The 18,286-nt window shown below is 38.7% G+C and overlaps 1 protein-coding gene across 2 annotated transcripts in view; it reads right to left on the bottom strand.

Moving 5' to 3' along the window:
• The window catches only part of DENND5B (DENN domain containing 5B), a 181,754-nt gene that overhangs the window by 67,435 nt on the left and 96,033 nt on the right, over window positions 1-18,286 (bottom strand). For both annotated transcript variants that reach the window (XM_076007508.1, XM_076007509.1), the window contains one exon: window positions 2,413-2,600. In XM_076007508.1, coding sequence (XP_075863623.1) covers window positions 2,413-2,600 — 188 coding nt within the window. The remainder of the gene's footprint in view (window positions 1-2,412; window positions 2,601-18,286) is intronic.

Genomic DNA, 18,286 nt, shown 5'->3' with positions numbered 1-18,286 from the left:
TAATACTTATGCAAAAATGGACAGACAATATTCCTACATCTAAATGAACTATCTTATATCACTTGATTAACACAAAAGATAGATAATATATTCAACAAGAAACTAAAACATGTCATTGTTTAAACCTTCAAAACAAAATGCATTTGGCTAGTCTACTTCTTTTTCCTTAGAGATTTAAAGGATTTACTTATTTGAGCCAAGAAAATACTAGATTAATTTAATAAAAGAGAAAAGAAGAAAATTCCAGGAATAGAGAAAAGAGGGAGGAAAATACAGAAAACATGCATAAGCCCCAAAAGAACAAGACAGCCTGCATGTATGTTTTATATGATCTGCATCTAGCTATTTTTTCTTAAAAAAAAACAAACAAACAAAAAAAAACATTAATTTTGGTGGGGAAACTAGTCATTATAAGTAAGCAATAGTTGATTACAAAAATCATTACCTAGTAAAATGTCTGTGGCTTAGTATATATTTTAAATACACTTATTAAAATGAGAATCTCTATGGGAAATAAGAACAAATAAAAGTAAAGCTCAGGGGCTGGTCGCCATGGCTCACACCTATAATCCTACCACTTTCGGAGGCTGTACTAGGACGACTGCTTGAGGCCAGTTTGAGACTAGCGTGAGCAACATAGCAAGACCCCATCTCTACAAAATAATAAAGTTAGCCAGGAGTGGTGGTGTACACCTGTAGTCCCAGCTTCTCGGGAGGCTGTAGGAGGATTGCTTGAGCCCAGGAATTTGAGGTTGCAGTGAACTATCATGATGCCACTGCACGATAGCCCAGGTGACAGAGAATCTATCTCCAAAAACAAAAAAAAGAGTGAAGCTCAGCCTGAGAGATTTTATTAACGAAGTTGCTAATATTTAGTAATATAATGTAATTAACCATTTAGGCTTTTCAGTAGGCTGTAGCACTCTCATCAATATTTCTTTCTTTCTATCTATCTATCTATCTATCTATCTATGTATCTATCTATCTATGTATCTATCTATGTATCTATCTATGTATCTATCTATCTATCTATCTATCTATCTATCTATCTATCTATCTATCTATCTATCTATTTGAGACATAGTCTCACTCTGTTGCCCAGGCTGGAGTGCCATGGCATCAGCCTAGCTCACAGCAATCTCAAACTCCTGGGCTCAAGCGATCCTCCTGCCTCAGCCTCCTGAGTAGCTGGGACTACAGGCATGCGCCACCATGTCCGGCTAATTTTTTCTATATATATTTTTAGTTGTTCAGCTAATTTCTTTCTATTTTTTTAGTATTGACAGGGTCTTGCTCTTACTCAGGCTGGTCTTGAACTCCTGAGCTCAAACGATCCACCCGCCTGGGCCTCTCAGAGTGCTAGGATTACAGGTGTGAGTCACCATGCCCGGCCCAATGTTTCATTTTAAAGGCTTTATATTCTAATTCTGAGTACCATTAAAAATAGCTAAAAATTAGAGGCCAGGTGTGGTGTCTCACACCTGTAATCCTAGTACTTTGGGAGGCCGAGATGGGAGGATTGATTGAAACCAGGAGTTTCAGACCAGCCTGAGCAATACTGAGACCCATCTCTATAAAAAATTAGGAAAATTAGTTGGGCATGGTGGCAAACGCTAGTAGTTCCAGCTATTCCGGAGGCTGAGGCAGGAGAATCGCTTGAGCCCAGAAGTTTGAGGTTGCAGTAAGCTATGATCCTACCACTGCACTCTAGCCCAGGCAAGTGAGACCCCACCTCCCCCCTCAAAATAAATAAAATAAAAATTATATTAAAAATGCTTTTAAGAATTCTTGTTTATTTTCTTCCTAAATAACATTTGAAAATACAAGACACAGAAAGTGTAGTAACCTTAAGGAGTCATAAAAGCAAGGGGTTAGAATTTTTATCTCAACCACCAAGCCAAGTTGATATTCAGAACAGGTTGATAACTGGCCTTATGTCAGAAAACACAGAATAGTAAAGTATTCGATATTTTCCTTTATCACTCGTTTGTTGAAAGACGTTGCTTTTCATTTGGTAGAAGTCAAAAATCAAATTCACCTCAATTAATATAATGATTTTAAAGGATGTTAAAAAATGAGCTGTACTGCTTAAAAACAAAATTTATAATATGAAGAAAAGACATGAAATGCTATTATAATAATAAAGCAAAGATCATACTACTATTATTCCATCTTCACAAACGTATAGTTGTGAAAATCTGCCATTGTTTTGCTTTGAACAATGTTTAATTAATGACTATGTTATAGTAACCATTACGATTCACAATCTGCATTCTTTGGCCCAGGCTCTCTACTTGGGAGAATGAGGAGAGTCAAAGACACAAGTTAGACAAAGACAATGTTATCTAACACAAGTAGCCTTGACCTAAATCAACAAACAGCAAATGTTTCATCATTCATTTTAAGTTTTACCTCTTGAGGAAGTTCTAGTTTAGAACGGTCAGTTCCTTCTTTTGACTGAAGGCCCATCAGATAAGGGACAGGAGCATCAAGAAAATGTAGCAGAGAAGCAGGGAGGATGGGTACATAAACATGCTGCCATTGAAATGGGAACAAAAGTGTGGTGATGCCTTCCGCCACAGTCATCAGGCGTTGATAATCTGCACAGAACAGGGAAAAATGGAGGGGAAGAGTCCAAGTAAAAACAATCATTGCAATAAGCTTGAAAATATCAATTTCAAGAAAAAAAGTTCTGTGTTAAAAATAAATGTTTCTTTATGATCATGCAGAAAATAGGTCAGTTCTATTCCACCATAATTAAAGAATCAAATAGTTTCATTTCAATGGTTTTAAGGAGCTGTGGGTAGGTGGGAAACATCATCACACTCTTCGCTTCTTAAAATCACTGGTTTGTGAATTTACATTCCCTTAAAGTGTGGAGGAATCAAGAACTAAAAAAGTTGCTCTTGGCCACTTATCCCATTAAAAATGTGCAAGATATAGTGTACTGCTACTGATCAGTTTTATATACATGCACACTTATACAATCTCTAATTCAGAGGCTCTTTTTTCTTGTACAGTATATTTGATCATTGATATAGCCTTTAGTTAGTTGATTATATTTATTTTAGCCCTCATTTTGTGGGTACAAGAAATCAAACATACATGCATTCACAGTCACACTTCCTATATGTAACCCCTAACTGCAGAACTATCACATTTAGGGATAAAAAGTGAGTTACCATAAAACAGAAGATTTTTTTGTTGTGTTTTGTTTACATGAATTAATTTATCAAAACTAAAAACTATCTACAATATTAAAGTGGTCTTTTAAATCATTCTGCCATGGATGCTTTATATTAATACTTACATATGTCAACAATCCTTTTTTTTCTCTTTTTTTACAATCCTTATTTAAAACTTTGGAGGCAAGCCATGCTTTAGAATTCAGATTTTTTAATTTAGAAAAGTAATATGGTACATATACCACATATATGAACTATCTATGGCAGTACCCTATAATCAAATACATTAATATTTCTGTAGCAAACCATTTGAGTGTCTCTGTAGGACAGATAATCAAAGAATATGAATAGGGTCATTTTGGTTCAGGTCTGGTTTCACTGACAAATGGATTACAAAAACAGGTTTGCTTTTCAGTATTTTCTGGATTTGAGAATTGAAGATAAGGGGTTATAGGCTTGTAATAATCTGCTCACAGAATTCATTGTGCACAAATATAGTAAAATCTGAGGAAGATTTTGGGGGAATATTTTTTAAAAGTTTAAGTAAAATGATCAGATATTACTTGGTTCACATCAACTCAAAGAACACTTGACCAAGCACAAAAAGAATGTTTTCATTTAAAATTTTTTGCGTCATTTTATTATTTATTTATTTTTTGAGACAGGGTCTTACTCTGTCATCTAGGCTGGAGTACAGTGGTCTAGTCATAGCTCATTGTAACCTCAAATTCCTGGGCTCAAATGATCCTCCTGCCTCAGCCTTCCAAATAGCTGGGCCTATAGGTGCAGGCCATCATGCCAAGCTAATTTCTCTCTCTCTCTCTCTCTCTCTCTATATATATATATATATATATATATTATATATGTATATTATATATATATATATTTGTAAAGATGGGATCTTGCTGTGTTGCCCAGGCTGGTCTTGAACTCCTGACCTCAAGATCCTCCCACCTCAGCCTCCTAAAGTGCTGAGATAACAGGCATAAGCCATCATACCCAGCCTCATTTTATAATTTTTAAATGCCCTTAATAGTTTATAATGGGATTTTGGTAATGAATCATAAGCTATCCATAGCCCAAATGTACTTAAAATTTTCCTTATTTCACTATTAAGGCTCAGATTTTAGGTGAAAAGTTGTTTACAGGAAACTTCTAAAACACATACCAGGTGGCCTGAAGGGTAGGGGGTCAGTGATATGAGCACAAAGAGCTGACCCAGTCACCTGGGATGGGGATACACACATACAGAGCTTCAGCTGAGACCCTCAGAAAAAGCTGGGCAGAGACAACTGGTACTCTCTGTGGAAGAGAGTGGGGTAGTGGTCAAAGGAGATCAGATAATCAGTTTACCTACAATTCTCCTAGTATTAGGCAGAGATGTATGAACTGTAAAAGATGATGGTCTGTTATCACAGGAGTTGGGGTGGGCATAGGAACCTGACTGAAACCTCGGGAGTCTATTTGATGGCTCTTAGAAACTGTGCCCTTACTGCAGTTCTGCACTATCACAGGATTCCATTATGGCACTTGCCCCATGCTACTGTCTCTTCTCCAGTTAGGGTTCCCTAAGGGAAGAGTGCTATCCATTTTCTCCGATTTTGCCTATAAAGCACAGAGCCTGGTTCATAGCCAGTGCTGACTAAAATTTACTGATCAAATTTACTGATGTTGCTAAATGTTATATTATTCTCCTCTAATGTTCAACATAATCCTAACAAAATACAAAAAAAAAAGAAAGAAAAAAAATCAAGAGTAGGAAGACAGACTGATAACTAACTATAAAAAGACCAAATCCAAAGTGTCCTTAGATTTTACTCTGTGGCCTCCATTTCAACCAAAGATTGGGGTCTTTTTTATTTTTGTAACTTCAGTATTTGGCACAGTATCTGGCATATAATAGAGGCTCAAATAATATTTTTGAATAAATAAATGAATTAGTGGGATAAGAATATATAATTTTGATGGATATCCATAACTTAAATAGACATGCTTAGATTTTATCCACATGAGATTAAAGAACCACTAATTTTTCAGTAGGAGAATATGGTAACTACTCAAAAAAGAAACTTCACTGAAAAATTATACTTCTTGGGAGATTCTGTATGAATCCCTATATAAATATGTTCAGTTAATTATGTGCATGCCCAGGCACATTATAAGAAAAATCCAAATATCTGTTTACTAAGGCATGGTTATTGTTCATCATGCAGAGAATTGTTACCAAGTGACTCATTCTAACTATGCATTAGTAGACCTTATAGGGATCAGAACTCTTAGAAATAAAAATCACATTTTAACATTTTAGCCCTTCCATATTAAAATGAAATGTAAAAGTTTTTTTTTTTTTTTTTTAAAAACAGGGTCCACTGTATGTTGCCCAGGCTAGAGTGCAGTGCCTGTTCACAGGTTCAATCATAGTACACTACAGCCAGGGCTCAAGTGATCCTTGTGCCTCAGCCTGTTGAGTAGCTGGGATGACAGGTACACTCAACTAAAAAAGTAATGATCTTAACAATAAGATATATTACAGATGTCCCAAGGCCCTTCAGAGTAGGAAGGATGCTCAGGAAACTTCCACAGCTTTCTGGAAGTGACCAAAGAATGAAAAGACTCAGTGTTGTTCCACCAGGAAGATGTATTCCACACATCACTCCTGAAGTTTGAGAACAGGGTCTACTGAAAACTGAGAGGAAAAAATATAACTGCATATTCACTTCATTTAAATATTTTATGATTTGATGAGTGGCCAGTTAGCTCAGTTGGTTAGAGTGTGGTGCTAATAATAAATATTTTATGATTTGATATTAAAAATGTACAGTATGTCCTCTGTAGGTGAGCTATTACAAAGATAACTTGACTGCTCCTGTATATATGTGCTAACTTTTAAAAATCGTTATTAGTTTTACTATGGGTTTTTATGGAGTTTTATTGTCACAAAAATAATTCCATAAACTATTATCAGAGTTCTTTTGGGGGCGCACTGTTATTTAAAGATTAGTTTTCTAAGACAATAACTTCCTAAAAAGAAGTAAATGTTTCTACCTCAGCTAGCTTCTTCTTTTTTTTTTTTTTTTTTGAGACAGAGTCTCACTTTGTTGCCCAGGCTAGAGTGAGTGCCAAGGTGTCAGCCTAGCTCACAGCAACCTCAATCTCCTGGCTCAAGCAATCCTTCTGCCTCAGCCTCCCAAGTAGCTGGGACTACAGGCATGCGCCACCATGCCCGGCTAATTTTTTCTATATATATTAGTTGGCCAATTAATTTCTTTCTATTTATAGTAGAGACGGGGTCTCGCTCTTGCTCAGGCTGGTTTCGAACTCCTGTCCTCGAGCAATCCGCCCACCTCGGCCTCCCAGAGAGCTAGGATTACAGGCCTGAGCCACCGCGCCCGCCCTCAGCTAGTTTCTTAAAAAAAAGAAACCCTAAAATTAAAATCTAGGTTTTTAAATAGAAATACCTTTTTTACAACATTAAATGGGAAAACAGTAACTACTTAATAGCTAACTTAATAGCCCTTAAATAATTTAATGTGGGGGTATATTCTTTCTCCAATCCCTTGCCTACCTTCAACTTTGAAATGCCTTACTTAGGAATATTTTTTTTTTTAAAGGAGAAGATTCACTTGTGCTTAACAAGTTGGGTATATTACTCATTGCAGAGAGCACACCTTGGGGAACTGTAACATGTTTTAGTGAAGAAAGAAACTACTACAGGATTTGGGCTTTGGATGAATAATTTTGGGCAATCTAAGGAAATGGTGACTTGCTTTGGATTGGGAGCTGTCAGAAATCAGGGCAATTCTATGACTGAGTATATCTCAGTAAATCTGATTTATAGGGAGGGTACACTAAAGTGGGAATAAAGCTGTAATTGGTTAGGAAGTAGCAGTTACTGATTTCATGAGAGGAGAGATTTGGAATTTCGTGGGTTGCACAGTGATCTTGCTTGATGTTCTTGTGATGTTACGTCCTACAAGAGAACAACATGGCTTAGTTGTGAACATCAGATCAGTCTGTTGTAACAGTCACATTACTCTATGAGAGCCAGATCAGTTCCTAGACAGCAAGGTCTTTTTCTTTCTCCCATCCAAGTACTAACCAGGCCCGACCCTGCTTAGCTTCCGAGATCAGACGAGATCGGGTGCGTTCAGGGTGGTATGGCCATAGACTCTTTCTCAATTATAAGGCAGACACAGGTGAAAGGCTCAGGGTTTTAAGCAGTCAGATCCTGTGCTAGTTATCTATTCATTGCCACTCAGCTCCAAATTCACTCAGTGTATTTTCTTTTACAGTGAGCACAATGTTAAGCTTTGCCAGTAGAGGGCAATCGAGAGACACTGCAGGAGAGAGCTTCTCTTCCAGGTTCCAGAGTGCAGCGCCTGGTGTTCTGCTTGTTTGTGCTACTGTTATACTGTTGATCAGTGGTGGAGATATGTGAAGACATCCAGTGGTATGCTGCCGCAGCCACACGCCCAGAGTCAAGCGTCCCTTAGCAAAGTAGCCCAATGTCCACCTTCCCATAGCTCTCTCAACACAGACACTGCGCATTCGGACTCATACAGTGGTGCCCTGACTTTTGTGGGCCTACTCACTAGCTGAAGCTCACTTGTGCTTCAGAGGTTTGTTTTCTGCTTGCCTGGTGACTGAAGACCAGCTCTCATCCACATAACTCACTGATCTTCTCCATACTTCGCAACCACAATTTCTTCAATGAGGTGTGAACCCCAGCCTTGGGAAATAGATCCCCTCTTCCAAGCTTGTCCTTTCTTGAGTATCCTTCAGCATTTTATGTCTTTATAGTTACTCTCCTATTATGGCTTAGTAACACCTCATATTACACTGCTCTGTTTAAATTACTGTGGTTTCTCTGCCTCTTGATTGGACCTAGGCTGAAAGGCACAGGGTTTTAAGCAGTCAAATCAAATCCCTAGCAGCTTGGCTACTTTCTTTACCATTGGTGGGGGAAATGTTCAATCTCCCAGAAAATACAAAACTTTCTACTTGGGCTATTTTCTTGCTTTGGTCATGGAAAACACCATTGTGGGAAATGAAAAAAACAAAAATTACACATTTTCTCCCCTTCTACTAGACATTAGACTACTTGCTGTACATGGTTCATTTTTCCTTCACCATAATTCCACCCATTTGTTATGGGTGTTCGACTTCTATTCTTCCAGTTCCATATCCTCTTCAAGATTGGTTGAAATATCACAGTCTAATAATGAAATTACTTAGCAGAAACAAGACAATTCTTTCTAACTGAACCAAGAAATAAAATAAAAGGTAAAGTTTTCTTCTTTAAGCATGTTTTAAAAAAATTTAAGTATTTTGGGAAAGTCTTTTTTTCCATTGATACTCAAAGTGATGAATATGTAACAGGATTATTTTAATTTTAAGACAAGCTTCAACATGGCATACAAGGCTCTTCATAATTTGGCCCTTGTCTGTCTCATTCCTTATCACCACCCCATATACAATCACATCACTGCTTGTAGTTCATGTACTGAATGGGGTATGTTTTCACATGTCCCTTCCCCTTACACTGCCTTGCTAAGTTCCACTTATTCCTCAGGCAGCTGTTCTCTGGAAAGCCTTCCCTAACACTTATCACTCGAGTCCCTCCACATGCTTCAATAGTACCCTATCTTTATTTCCATCACAGCAATTATTCATTTCATGAAAACTATTTCAATTCTATTATAATTATCTGTTTGCGTGTCTCTTTTCCCTAATAAACCATCACTTCCTAGAGAGCAATTGGCTGTATTTTTAACCTCAATATTTTTCACATTCAACACAGAGCCTAATACATGGTGACTGGCCAATAAATGTGTTGAGAAATTAATATGTTAACATCTAAGGCATGTAAAATAAAACTTTTTACACATTAAAAAAAATTACACTTGACTATGTTATACAATGAACTATACAGTGAAAGATTTGCCTAACAGGGGCTCTGGCAAAGAGACCAAGTTTCAGCCCCCCTGCCACAATGTCTACCAGGACCACCAGGGAGAATATCATCAGCAGAGGGGTCCAGGTCTGGAGCCGTGGTTGGTGGCACAGGAACCATGGTAGCTCAGCACAGGCACTGTGTCTAGCAAGGTTTATGCCCTGCTAAATACTGCTAAAGGAGATGTGAAGCTGGTGGTGTCTAGCACACCTCTGGTGGACTTCCTGGTGCAGGAGAAGGATTACACACCTATGATCCTGGATACACTGCCTGGTTATTACCTGAACCATGCTGAGGTCTCAGATCCATGCATAATTTGGCTCATCTCCCTAGCTGCACAGAAATTCATCTGAGATGTTGCCAACAATGCCCTACAGCACCACAAAATGAAGGCAACAGCCTCTGGCACCTCCTAAAGCAAGAGCAAAGACTGTAAGTACTCTAATTGTGGAGGACTTGACCCCTGCCCTCAGTGAGTATGACACCAATGTAAAGCTGCCACACCATGTCACCTGAGTCAGCCAACCTATATGTGCTTGTCGGTTTTTGTAATAAACTTTATTGCGACCAAAAAATACCAAAGAAAGAGCTAATGACAGACTAAACACAGGTAAAAAGAGAATAAACTGGGAGACAGATATAGTGAAATCACTCAGAATGCAGTACACAGATGATGAGATAGAAAAAGAGGTTAAGGGACATGGAAGGGCCGGGTGCGGTGGCTCACGTCTGTAATACTAGCACTCTGGGAGGCCCAGGCGGGTGGATCGTTCGAGCTCAGGAGTTCAAGACCAGCCTGAGCAAGAGCAAGACCCCATCTCTACTAAAAAATAGAAAGAAATCAGCTGAACAACTAAAAGTGTGTGTGTGTGTGTGTGTGTGTGTGTGTGTGTGTGTGTGTGTGTGTGTGTAAAAATTAGCCAGGCATGGTGGCACATGCCTGTAGTCCTAGCTGGGAGTCCCAGCTTGGGAGTTCCAACTAGGGAGTCTGAGGCAGGAGGATCACTTGAACCCAGGAGTTTGAGGTTGCTGTGAGCTGGGTTGACGTCACAGCACTCTAGCCCAGGCAACAGAGCGAGACTCTGTCTCCAAAAAAAAAAAAAAAAAAAAAAAAGACATGGAAGATTGAGCTAGAGGGATTAACATGTTTAGAGTTTCAGAAGGATAAAAAAAGAAAAACTGGATGGAAGTAATATTTATTTATTTAGAGTGTTATAAGAATTTGAGTTTTAATAGAAAAATCTTTATTTATTTCAAGCAATGCTCATGTTCCTTCTAATCCTTTCTCTTCTTCCTGCTGAAATATGAATTTATCCAGACAGCACCATTCATGGTATTTACATGCTACCCCTGGCTCCAATGGCTCACTTAGTGTCAATTCCGAAATCTTTAGGATTAGTCACTGGATGAATCTCAGTAGGCTGGGGTAACATTGCTGCAGTCATGGTGCTATGATGGATGCTGCCTTGCTTCTGTCTTTGGCACTATTTGTATCTTGTGCACACCTCCTTCCAAATTTATGTGCTTATATATAGCCTTCTGAACCCTCAATGCTGGCAGAGGCAGGTCTAAGGACATCTCCAGGATCAAACTGTTTTCATATGTTTCTTCTGATAGAACCAAAAGTAAGATAATCTGATGCCTGGACTGAGTTATTTCTTTTTGACACAAAGTTATTTCACTCTCTGCAAGTTTATTTAAATCTTCATTCTCACCATTCTGCAACTGCTCAGTCTCCTGCAGTTCCTGCTCCTCCTCACTCAGTAGTTTGGCCACCAACACCAACTCAGGCCTCCTGAACTACAACTGGACTTCAGACCCAGCCTGGCATGAGGAAGGTCCACAAGGTCCCAAATTGGGCAAACAGCTCCTCTAGGAGTGGGCTACCAGCTTCAGGGCCAGAGGGCTGAGCAGACAGCCCAGCAGGCCTAGAGACACTGAGCAGGGCCCCACAGAAGTTGGGACCACTGGAAGCAATATTTAGAAAGATAGTTGAGAATTTCCCAAAGTTGATAAAACACATTAACTCTTGGATTTCAGGAAACACAATGAATCACAAGCAGGACAAATAAAGAAAGCCTTATTCAGACAAAACACAGTCAAAACAGAGAACCACCAAAGACAGACAGAAAATCTTACACATAACCAGAGTGAAAAGACAGATTTCTGGCCAATGAATGACAAGAGTGATTGTGATAGCTGACTTCTCAACAGCCACACTGGACACCAGAAAATAGAAGGATATTATCCTCTGAGTACTAACAGAGAAAAAAACTTCTAATCTATAATTTAACATCCAATGAAACTACTGTTCAAAATAAAAACATTTTCAGATGAACAAAATCTAATAGAGAAATCCACCTCAGGGAAGGAACTTCTAAGGGTATACTTTAGGAAGAAGGAGACTGATTCCAGAAGAAATATGTAGGATATGAAATAAAATGTGAATTTTCAAAAAATGTAACTGTGGGTAAATTTAAACAAAACCAAGTATATAAAACAAAAATGTCTAAGTTGAGAGATTATTAAAATTCTGAACAACCATAACAAGCCAGCCATAATAGGGGAGACTGGAGTTAAAGCATTTTACAATGTCTGTATTTTAAAGATTTTTATTGACATAAGACTAATATTTCTTCCCTGGAGATGGGACAGATCAGAATCATCAACTGTAGTTGAACACCAATTGTCTGAAGCTGAATGGCCTCCCTTTAAAAGCTCTGTATTTCTGCTTATTATTAGGCTGACAGCATTTCAGACAGGAGTCTCCATCCTCCTCCTTTGCCGGCAAAAGTAACAAACTTCTCTGTCCTCCCCCCTCCAAAAAAATGACTAAATGTTCATGTTAAAATCTCAAAATTTACCACTAAAAAAGAGAAACAAAGCATATAACATCTAAACTAACTGAAGAAGAAAGACTGCAATGAGAAAAAAACTTCAATAAATTCAATAAAAGGAAGAGGGGGGAGGGAGAAACGCAAGACAAATGGCCCAAATAAATCAGCATTTAAAAATTTCTAGATCTGAATGATAATGAAAATACCAAATATTAAGACTTGTGGGATCAGCTACCATAGGATTCAAATGCTCAAGGGGGGGGGCAAAGAGAAAGGTTTAATGAGCCCAAAGGAAGTTGAAAGAATAATAAAGACAAAAAAACAGACATTAATAAAGCAAAGATACAATATCAATGAAAGTAAAAGCTGGTTCTTTAAAAAGAAAATTGACACACTCTGGGTAAAAATAATTTAAGAAAAAGAGAGAAGGTACAAATAAATAGGAATGAAAAGAAGGACAAAAGTGCAGATATAGCAGAAGTCAAGAAAATAAGAAAGTATTATTGAGACTGTATGCAGGTAAATTGAAAGCTTAAGAAAAATATTCCTAGAGAAAACAGAAGTGAACAGAAATTATTCAAGAAGAAACACAGGAGCTTCCAGGCTGCTGAACACATAGAGGTACTGGGAAAGTGGTTTGCTTCATGAAGCAGGCATAGAAGCTCTGCAGCCCTTTCATAGGCTCTATACATCTCTTCCATTTGGCTGTTCCTGAGTTGTATCCTTTATAGTAAATCAGTTAAGAGTTCTGTGAATCATTCTAGCAACTTATCAAACCTAAGGGGTAGGGATGTGTTGGGGAACCCCTGAATTTGTAGTCAGCCAGGAAGAAATGTGAGTAGCCTGGATATCACATTTGTGGCTGGCACCAGAATGAGGGCAGTTTTGTGGGATTGAATTCTTAAAACTGTAGAGTCTGACATTAACTCTGGGTAGTATCAGAATTGAACTGAACTGTTAGGCATCCAGTTGGTATCAGAACTGGTAGGTGCCGAGAAGGAAAGAACCTCTCTCATTTGGTGTTAGAAAACACCTCTCACTTGGTGTCAGAAAATGTGGGATTTGCTATAATGGCTCAGGCTCATGGTAACACATTTTGGGAAAAAAGAAGATGAAAAGGGTGGGGAATAGGGAACTTTTGATTCCTGGTTGGCCATGTGGTCATTCATGGTATGGAGCAGCAGCTGTGCTGGGATCACTTACTAAAGATAAAAGTTACAAAGGAATTTAAAGATGGATCTAACACTCCAGGAATTGGTTCACTAGATATACAAGGAAATGTAAACCAATTAAAAAACAAAGTAAAATATAACAGCCTTTGCTTATTATTTTATGTAAGAACCAAAATGAAATTAAAAGAGAGTGCTAGGTCAGACCCTTGATGCTGGACCAAGCTCATATTTAGCTGGTCTGAGCTTGACCACTAACCTCAAAGCTACCCCTAAAGGGAAAAATTATATAAGAACAATAAAGAGTACCCCTAAGACTTCTGGTCACCAAAAAGTAAGTCCGCATATGGAAAGGGCAAAGCCAAGAAACTACAGAAATGAGGGATATAGTGTAAAGTTGTCTCATTTTGTAGATAACTATCATTAGCTTCCTGAAGAATCTTTATTAGAATAACAAATTTAGGGGCAGTATCTTTGTTTTGCTTTTTTTTTTTGAGCCAGAGTCTCACCCTGTTGCCCGGGCTAGAGGGCCGTGGCGTCAGCCTAGCTCACAGCAACCTCAAACTCCTGGGCTCTAGCAATCCTTCTGCCTCAGTCTCCCTGGTAGCTGGCACTACAGGCATGTGCCACCATGCCCAGCTAATTTTTTCTATGTATTTTTAGTTGGCCAATTGATTTCTTTCTATTTTTAGTAAAGACGGGGTCTCACTCTTGCTCAGGCTGGTTTCAAACTCCTGACCTTGAGCGATCCTCCCGCCTCGGTCTCTCAGAGTGCTAGGATTACAGGCGTGAGCCACTGCGGCCTGGCAGTATCTTTGTTTTTAAATGCTGCAGAGTGGAAGAACATGCTTTGGTTGACACAGGACCCACAGCTCGCTATGGAACAATCCCAGATGGCTGCATATGACCCAGACACACAGGAGGTATTTTCTTCTTTTTAAATCTATCTTTCCCTCCCTCCCTCCCTTTCTCTCTCTCTCTTTCTTTTTAATATGAAGGGGGGGAGGTTCAATTTCCTTTTTTTTTTTTTTTTTGAGACAGTCCCACTCTGTCACCATGGGTAGAGTGCAATGGAGTCATTGCAGCTCACTGCAACCTCAAACTCCTGGGTGCAAGGGATCCTCCTGCTTTAGCCTCCGGAGTAGTTGGGACTACAAGCACAAGCCACCACACCTGGCTAATTTTCTATTTTTGGTAGAGATGGGGTCTTGTTCTTGCTCAGGCTGCTCTTGAACTCCTGAACTCAAGTCATCCTCCCAGAGTACTAGGATTACAACCATGAACCATTGTGTCCAGCCCACAGGAGGTTATTTCCAAGGGTACTGCTAGCTTTAAGGACTGGATAAAAGGCTGTAAGGTCTGTTTACCCTGAAGAGGGAAACTTCCCAATTCCTCCTATCAATGCCAAATGGAACACTCCAGATGAAGCAGCTGATGTGCTTTGTATACAAGCCATGTGGGATTGCCTTTATGGTAATTGGGATGTTCACCCACTGAACATGCCTGTTACCCAGGTCAAATGCTGTAGTTAAAGAGGCTTCTTTCACATGGGCACTTCATGTAACTTTACTGCTGCAAAACTGAACAGTCTGAGAACCCTTATCAAGTTTGCTACCTCTCATCTCACAGATGCTAATAAAAAACATTACCTTAATTAATAAAAGAATGTGGAGATGCTGAGGGGAGATTCAAGGGGCTTGTTTCAGCAGGGTGGAAATTTTTTAGTGGTTATTAAAAAGTGGGGCAAATAAAACACACATTAATGAGAATGAACGAAAAAAAAATTTTTTTTTGAGACAGGGTCTCTCTCTGTTGCCCAGACTGGAGTGCAGTGGTACGACCATAGCTCACTTCAACCTCCAACTCCTAAGCTCAAGTCATCCTCCTGCCTCAGCCTCCCAAGTAGCTAGGACTACAAGCACATGTGACCATGCCCAGTTAATTAAAAAAAAAATTTTTTTTTATAGAGACAGGGTCTTGCTATGTTATCTAGGCTGGTCTTGAACTCCTGGCCTCAAGTGATCCTCCCAAAGTGTTGGGATTACTGAGATACAGGCATGAGACACTGTGCCCAGCCCAAAGGTTTTACTATAGCACTATCAAAGGTTGTTTGACTTACAGGGACCCTTTGCTAATGACGGTTTGCTAACATTAAAGGGCCCAAACAAGTCCACTCTATTTTCCCCAGTATAGAGAAATTTAAAATTGCAGGAGGGCAAAGATTATAACAAGAAACATGACCTGAAATCACTTGGGACAATTGTCAGGCAGATTAATTGAGATAAAGGCTGACAAAAGGGCCATGGTGCCTTGGCTTGACACCTTGCTGGGGACCCAAAACCTAATGCACACCAGTGATCAGGGGTGGAGAAGTTTCTGGGACTCCTTTACTCAGGATCCTCATACACTGTGATACCAAAATCTGTTGGTGAAGTCTTCACACAGGCTACAATTAGAATGATAGAACATAAAAATGTTAAGGTTGATAGGATTAAGGTGGACGTTTGAATGAAACTGGAATGTTTAAACAGGCTTTACCTAAATGTTTTATGGGAATGGATCTTATGACTAGCGAACACTTCCCCTACCTAGTACTATAAAACAGAAAGTGTGTAAACCCATCCTTCTAGCAACATTAATTGGACATGCTAAATGGGAATGAATAAGATTGCCTGACGTTACATAGCATAGAACAGAATCTGGAATGCTGGTACAGACAAATTCTCTGTATAACAGCCCTGTGTGGAGCACAGACTAAGCTTACGTCAAAAGCCTGTGAGTGCCTTCCAGTGACAATTATTGTGGTACTGGACTAGAGAATTTCCATTTGAGGGGCAATTACTAGCTTGCAATCAGATATTAATTGCAAGTGTCCCTATGACTTAAGGACATAAAATAATCTTGAAACTTAAAATATCCCTAATATCTTGGGTGATATTAGAAAAACACTAATGGTAGATGGCAGTACCCAGAAGCATTCCATAATGAAATGGAAATGGTTTATGCTGGGTTTTATTACCAGAGGAATGCAAGGAGACTCTCACAAGCAGGGAGCCTTTTTTCCCCTAGGAAAAGACTTTGAAACTGGGTGAGAAGCTACTAGATTCTATTGTCACTTGGACAATGCCCTATAAACAACCTCTCAACTGGCCAACAAAGAACTGTTAGGTTTACAGATGGCAGTGCCAAGGTGAATGGGTAACATTCTGTTTGGAAGGCACCACTCTAATCGAAGAAGGTAAAAACAGATCAGCTCAGTGGGCTAACTTGCATGTTGTTTTTCTATCAGTGATGGAAGAACTGAACGATGGTAAAAGCTCCTATGTTTGGGTTTTACTGACTCATGGGCAGAAGCCAATGGGCTAGCCATATGGTCAGGTAGACAGGCAATGGAAATGAGGACCATTAAAGGGATACTCATGTCAGGTAGGTTCCATACAACTATCTCGACAGTCCCAAATAAGGTCTACCTTACCATTTTAAAAGTATCATGAATAATTTAAAAAATAATATTAAGATTCTATTTATTATAAAAGAAAGCTAACATTATAAAAATACTGGCCGAAGCTGGTCAAATTCTACTGCTTTTGGAATGCAGGCCATGGGAACCCACCACTTTCTGCCATCAAAATATCAGGTTTGGTTTTATGATTTATAAACTCCATAACCAATAAACTATGATGTCCACTTGAGCATGACTAGCAATTTGTGAATGGAAGACTCCCAATTTCAAGGAGCTTCCATTTTCTAATAAGGTTAGTTCACGCATAACTTACAAGAGGGAGGAAAAGAAAAGGAGAGGAGCACTGCAAAGGCACACAGTCATGCAGTGTGGTGTGGGCAGTGAGTAACTGCTTATTTCCATTGTGAAGAGCTAAAGGAGACCCAAAAATATTCCTGAGACTTTAATTATTGGTATCAAAAGTTAGACAGTGGTGTTTAAATTCCCTTGTCTTTTATTCCTCCACTATTCCTTTGAAAAGAGAGTCATACTCTGATCTTCCCACTATCCTCCTCCAGGTATTTCCAGGCTGTAGAATAAAAGCACTCTTTTCTGATCTGGGTTCCTAGAAAAGCTTCTACCTCCCATGTGTATTCTCTACCTAAAATTTCTAGCTAGTTATCACTGCAAAGTGACTGTGATGTACACATTCTCTAAATAACAGACTGAATCTGTTTAAATGGGCTGTGGACCAGAATTTCAAATCAGTCTAGAAGGACATTTTCATCACTGAAATTCATCTACTATGATTCACTTTGGGGTTTCATGGTAATTGTTCAGCACTTGCAATGTTTTTAAATTTATAGCATAGCTTTATCAGTGAATAAGAAATGAAGTATCTTATGTTATTAAAACCCGCTAACACTGAGTCAGGAGGAATGAAGGAGAGCACCAGAGTACAAATCAACATAATGACTCATTTCATTCATTTAAATGTCTTTCTCTAATGGGAGAGACATTGTCAGTGTTAAAATCTGCATTTACACAGAGCTTTCATTTTATACTCTACAATCATTTAGCATGATACCTTTATAGCAGACCTACTGTGCAAGTTAAGAATTTAAATATAAATATTGAGACAGATAAAGAAAGGTTAAATGCAGTGTCCAATACAGTTGACATAGTGGTTAAGTACTCTGGAAAAAGACTGATCAAAGCCCAATTCTTTAGTGGTACTTACTAGCTGTATGATTTGGGGCAGATTACTTAGCTTCCCTAAGCCTCAATTTCCTCCTTGTTAAAACATGTATAGCATATAAGAGTACTAACTCATTGTTGAGAAGATTAAATGTTGGGAAAAGACCCAAAATGTATGATACATTTTTGTAGTACAATTCCTGATATAGAGTTATTTTAGTAAATGGTTATAAACTTACTGTATGGCACGTGTGTGTGTGTGTGTGTGTGTGTGTGTGTGTGTGTGTGTGTGTGAGACACTTTAAATTTTCTTTTTAAAAAATCTAGTTCTTTAATCTCAGGATTCACACTGTTCTTCTAGGCATTCAAGCAAGTTACCATAAAAATACTCAGATGTCCATAAATGCTTAGTCTTCTTCATTTGAAATGGAAACAAATCAGCAAATATTAATCAACTAAAAGTTCTCAACAAACAGCAAAAAGATGAGAGCTCAGAACAGATC

The sequence above is a fragment of the Microcebus murinus genome, chromosome 10 (genome assembly GCF_040939455.1).
Source record: "Microcebus murinus isolate Inina chromosome 10, M.murinus_Inina_mat1.0, whole genome shotgun sequence".
In the NCBI taxonomy this organism is placed as follows: domain Eukaryota; kingdom Metazoa; phylum Chordata; class Mammalia; order Primates; family Cheirogaleidae; genus Microcebus; species Microcebus murinus.
This window is presented reverse-complemented; position numbering and strand designations above follow the sequence as displayed.